Source organism: Phascolarctos cinereus, unplaced genomic scaffold, assembly GCF_003287225.1.
Source record: "Phascolarctos cinereus isolate Bilbo 61053 unplaced genomic scaffold, phaCin_HiC Scaffold_452;HRSCAF=1068, whole genome shotgun sequence".
Lineage (NCBI taxonomy): Eukaryota > Metazoa > Chordata > Mammalia > Diprotodontia > Phascolarctidae > Phascolarctos > Phascolarctos cinereus.
Genome location: NW_027555794.1, coordinates 16,867 through 22,101, shown reverse-complemented (window position 1 = coordinate 22,101; position 5,235 = coordinate 16,867). Strand labels below are relative to the sequence as shown.

The 5,235-nt window shown below is 40.0% G+C and overlaps 1 protein-coding gene and 1 pseudogene across 1 annotated transcript; both read right to left on the bottom strand.

The window, feature by feature from the left end:
- Positions 1 to 1,674: 1,674 nt before the first annotated feature.
- LOC144454109 (uncharacterized) lies at positions 1,675 to 3,267 on the bottom strand (annotated as a pseudogene).
- A 318-nt stretch (positions 3,268 to 3,585) lies between these two features.
- Positions 3,586 to 4,771, bottom strand: LOC110204477 (uncharacterized). The gene is given in 2 exon segments (XM_078151667.1): positions 3,586 to 4,111; positions 4,113 to 4,771. Coding segments are annotated over 2 exon segments (1,152 nt in total). The 3' UTR covers positions 3,586 to 3,618.
- Positions 4,772 to 5,235: the final 464 nt, after the last annotated feature.

Sequence of the window (5,235 nt, the reverse complement as noted above, 5' to 3'; positions counted from 1 at the left end):
AAAGAAGGAAAAGGAATATAATCAGGAGTGAGACAAGAATAGGGGTTAACATAGAGAGAAACCAGGATCCCCAAGGAGAGGATGTACTGGTGTACTAAGGGTTGTTGTGGATGTCTCACATCCAGGTGACTTTCTCTAGTCCTATTGAGCTCCAGCTATTGAGAGTTGTTAATATACATACAGCAGGAGGTGTTGGCCAGGGCACAGATACCTCCACTAAGCAAGTAGATAATCCAAAGCTATCTGATTATCCAGGACCACATTTGCCAGGGAATACAGAGGTTGCTGAATATCCCAGAGGCCATAAGCTGTGTCATTTGCCAATTGGTGCATGGTCCCTGTCAGGTTTGAAAGAATGAACTGATGTTGTAAATGTCCATACCAAGGCATGAGACACTCTGCTCCCTTTTAAGGTCCCAGAGAACATTGTCCCAGAACCCATGCTTCACTCTTGTTAGAGTGGAGGTACTGGGGGTAGAATATTGAAAATGGTCAGAGGTGGTGCCAAAAATCCAAGGGAGCACACACCAAAATCCTTATAAGTTGTTTAACATTGGGTGGCTAGAACAACAGTCCTGGGGTCCTGCCAAGTAGTGGCATTTTGCTTTACTTATTCCCCAGAATCCTCACCAGCTGGCCCACCCATCCCACAAAGCAAGGAGTATCCCTTAGGGGAACAGATGGGACCTGTTTGTAAAAGGTACTGAGCATGGATGCCCCCATGGATCAGTATGATTACATGCTACTATTATATAGGTAAGAGAGAAACTTTCAAAAATCAATAAGAGTGTTACAGCTAGTAGGGGGCAGTAATATTGTGTGTCAACTAGGAAGAGAAGGTTAAATAGGAAATACCTACCAGGAGAGTGGCAGGAGGAATTTGGTCATAGGTGCAAGTAGGGAGTGTTCCCTCAGAATAGGTGGTACAGCTGGCAGAGGTAAAGCTCTGGGGACACATCACTCACTGTAGGCATCATTACAGGTGGTGCAAGTCAAGAGACCAGCAGAGACATTTACCATCCCTCCCCTGGGAAGGGTCTTTACCTGTATAGTGGCCATAGAACTTGTCTCCCAAGCAAGGGAATAATTCCCTGCTGAGAAACAGGATGTTGAGATAGAAAAATTTTCCCATAAAGGAGTGGCCAGTACAAAAGGGGTGGCAAAGACCTCTGAGGTGGTTACATTGGGGAGGAGGCTCTCTCACCAAAACTGCCTTAAGCAAAAGAGGTTCCTAACTTTAACCTCACAACTGAATAGATACAAATCTTGTTCAGCAAGCTTGTTTATCCTTCTCTAATTGTACTTCAGAAATTGAATCTTTTACATATGATAAATTCAAATACTGATTTTACTCTTACTTTGGCCATGGGAGGTGGTCTGGTCTGCTTAAGTTGTGTTTTTCTGTTTTCCATGAGTTTGAAAACTCCTGGTCATTACTTAATTTTATGGGTTCCTCAGCGACTTTTTCTTGAGTCTGGTTTTTGTTATCTTCTAACACAGCACTGCTGCTGGTTTCTGTAAACAAAGAAGGCTCTGACTGGGTTTCTTTTAGATTGTCACTGACCCGTGGGACAGATTTTAGAAGACATCTCTCTGGGCTATACTTTTCAACATCAATTGGCTCTGACAGTTTGCTACTAGGTGTCTCTGATTTTATTCTCTTTCTCAAAAGAGTATTGTAAAAAGTTTTCTTCCAATTTGAGACTTTTTCTGGGGTTGATTCTCCTGCTGTGGTGGAGGGGTCATCTTTGCTAAGATTAGCAGATCTTTACAGATCTGCTTTCTCTTTGTCAGGAAAAATCAGGAGACAGTTGCTTTTCCAATCTTACCCTAAGGTAAGATATCCTTTGACAATGGATTAAATCCTATCCATTCTGTAGTGTGTCTGCTTCTCAAGGTAGACCTTAAATGTAACAGGTCTTCAGTCATACCTCTATTTTTGTTCTCAGCACAAGCTATCTCCATGGCCCTCAGCAAAGGAGTACTATAGAGTCTTTGTCAGTTTCATTTTGGCTTCCAATTCTAAAGGATTCTTGCACTCTATCCTGGGCTTTATTTTCCAGGCTTGGAAGCTGCTTTTCAACAATCTTTTTTAGACTAGGTATCTGATGAATTTCTTGAGGTTGTTTGTTTCTGTTTCTAGTTAAACATAAAATTCCTTCAGGTACCAACGAATTTTTAAAGATATCCAGGCAAATAACTGTGCATTTGTCATTGTTATTTATGTTCCTGGATGTTGATACAGGATTAGATCCTTTCAGTCCTGTATCTTTTTATTTTTACCACTAGACTTCAATCCAATTTAATGGACTTTCACAGGCTTCTTTGGCTCTTTTAGCTTTTTCGGGTGCCACCCTGGCAGCATGGAGTAATCTAATGCCCCTACTTCTAGATGGTGAAGACCTATGACACGGACTCTCCTTGGCTTTCTTCTCCAGGAGACTCTTCCCTAGACACTCCATACATATACTCTCTTCCTTTTTATGTGATCTTGATGACAAAAATTTCTCTGGGAAGCTCTTCTGCAGTTTCTTTTTTTCCTCTAGTTTTTGCCTCTAGTTTTTGAAGTCATCATCCCTATATTGGGACTTGCATCTTTAAGTTTCTTCCCCTCTTTCTCTGTCTTACATAGTTCAGTTGGTCAACCTAAATTGAGTTCTTGCGATTTCTTAGCAGACTTAATTATGTTGTGCTAGATGTTAAAGATTCCATCTTTTCACGAACTGTGAAACTCTTAGGTGGTATCTATTCCTTCCTCTGTATGCATATGTTCTTTTTGAAACTTTACTTGCTTCTCTTTCTTGAAGCCAGTCCATCTTCAGTCACAGTGGTCTTCCCCTGCAAATTTTTGATACTTTTTTGTTCATTTTCTGCGTGTAACTCATTGATTTCACTCCAATTCAAATTCACTTCCTGCACAGGTTTATTTCTGTTTCTAGGGTGCAGTACTGCCTTGTGACCCTTTAATATCCCTGGAAAATTCTTAAAAGGTTCCTTTTCACTATTTAGGAATATCTTATATGATTGACTAGGAAATATTTCCTTTGTATTCCTGGAACAAAACACCATCATTCCTGTATTCTCCATTCTTTTTTTCAATTTTAGTTCTTTTAAGACCTTTGGTGGCTTCTTTTCATTTCGTTGTGTGTGAGATGTTATTTCACCAACAGAACCACTAACTTTTGTTCTTTCATCAGGATCAGTTTTAGGTCTAGCCCTCTCCATCAGTTTGAATCTCTTTAGATCTTCTGGTTTTACTTTTGACATTTTCAAAACTCTCCTAAAACCCTTTTAAGTTTTCTCCTGGTTTTGCCTTTTCCTTATGAACTGTCATATTCCTATGACCTCGAAGGTCTTCTTCTTTTTTGGGTTCTCTTCTAAGTTTCCCTAGGCTGCTTGGTGTGTTTTGTATTAGTTGTATTTTGGGTCTTTCATTCATTGAGTATTCTGGATCACATTTTTTCTGTGATGTTTTACCAGACTTCTTGACAACTTTCCATCTTCTATTAAATGTTCTCACTTTTCCTCAGGCATTCTTATCAGTCTCCTGGTGGTGGTCAGATCTTCTACTGATCCATATTTCTGTACTTGTTTTATTAGGAGGGACTTGTTTATGCTTCAGTTTTGGATTTGCTTTGGAATAGTCATCCTAAGCTCTTTGAGGCATGCCTGCTCTTCTGTGTTTTTCTTTTGAATATGCGCAGGTTGATTTCTGTTATATTTGAGGCCTACCAGATCTTCAGATGGCCCTTTCTGCCTAAGAGGTGGCCTAATGTTCATATTTTGGTTGCTTTTTTCCTTAGGCGAACTCATCATTGATCTTTCATTGCCACCCACCTCCTCCTCCCCTACTTCCAATTTGTCCTTAGGAGTTCTCATCGGTCTCTTGACCACTGTTGTCAGATGCTCCACGGAGCCACATTTTAGTTTAGGAGTCTTCATGAGCTGCTTGGGGAGATCCTCTGCCTCAGTTTGCTGCTCTGCTGTCCTCATCAGCTTCTTTTGGATTTCAGTTTCCTTTGGGGTTGTCCCAAGATTTTCCTGAACAGAATTTGCATCATCCACAGCAGACTCTGCCACTTTGTTTTCTTTGTCTACTTTCAGTTCTGCCCATTGATGTTGGAGTTGCCATAGGCACTCTGAGGCCAGTTAGGTCTTCTGTTTTTGTTTTTCCCTCTGGGGTTCTTATGACTTTCTTCATGCCTCCTGGTTCATTGATGTAATTTGGTGTTACAGTTCCTGGGGCAGCCTGCACATCTACAGACACACCACCTGGCTTTAGACTTATTTTGTTGGCTCCCGTCCGAGAGTGCTCTTCATTTGGTGAGGAAATTCTTGGCTGATCAGTGACAGATGGCTCTTTATTTGATTTTATTTTTAAAGAGGTAGTTCCTTTGACGTTAAAAGTGTTGGCCTGCGCATTTGATGTTACAGGTGTAGCTGTAGCTGATGTTATTACTGGACGATGTTCTGCCATACTTACACATTTCCTAGATATTTTTGATGTGGCCTTCTTTACATATCCAGTTTCAAATGTTTCTTCCACGTATGTGACTTTTTGATCTAGTGCTGGTGTTTTTTTAATTCTGCTGAGATGTGACATTGATACATTTTCCTTTGATGTACAGGTTTTTTTCAAAGGTGAAATATTGGGTGTTAATATTTTGGGGTCTACATCGACTTCTCGAAGTGGAATGTTTGTTATTTCACCACATCTAATTTCAGAGATCTTCTTTAGGGTTTTAACGATTTCATTCGGGGCACGGCGCATATAATGCTCTGGCCATATAGCTGTTCTGTTGTGTTAGGAATAGTAGGCATCAATCTCTGTGCTGTAATAAATGACAGAATAAAGATAATTATGAAACAAAGACTATGCCTCTGCTCACTAGTCTAGGGACTAATTCTTCTTTAGGAATGAAAGGTCTACCCAAATTATTGTTTTGTAGTCTTGCGTTTTCCTGGCCAATGATAATATTTAGTAAGATGATGTAAATCTATGCCCATCCATGTTAAAAATATGGATATATATGTTGCATTACATGTAAATATAATATATAGACATCCATAACTTTAAGTTATGGCTAGTTTGGTTGGAATACAGAGTACATGAAGGAGAGCAATATGAAAGAAAGTGGGTTTTGGGAGTTTGTGTTTAATCCTAAAGGAAGAGGAAGCCAACTAAAGATGCCCAAGAGGCATACTAATTACTATGGGTTAGATCTGTGTGAAGGG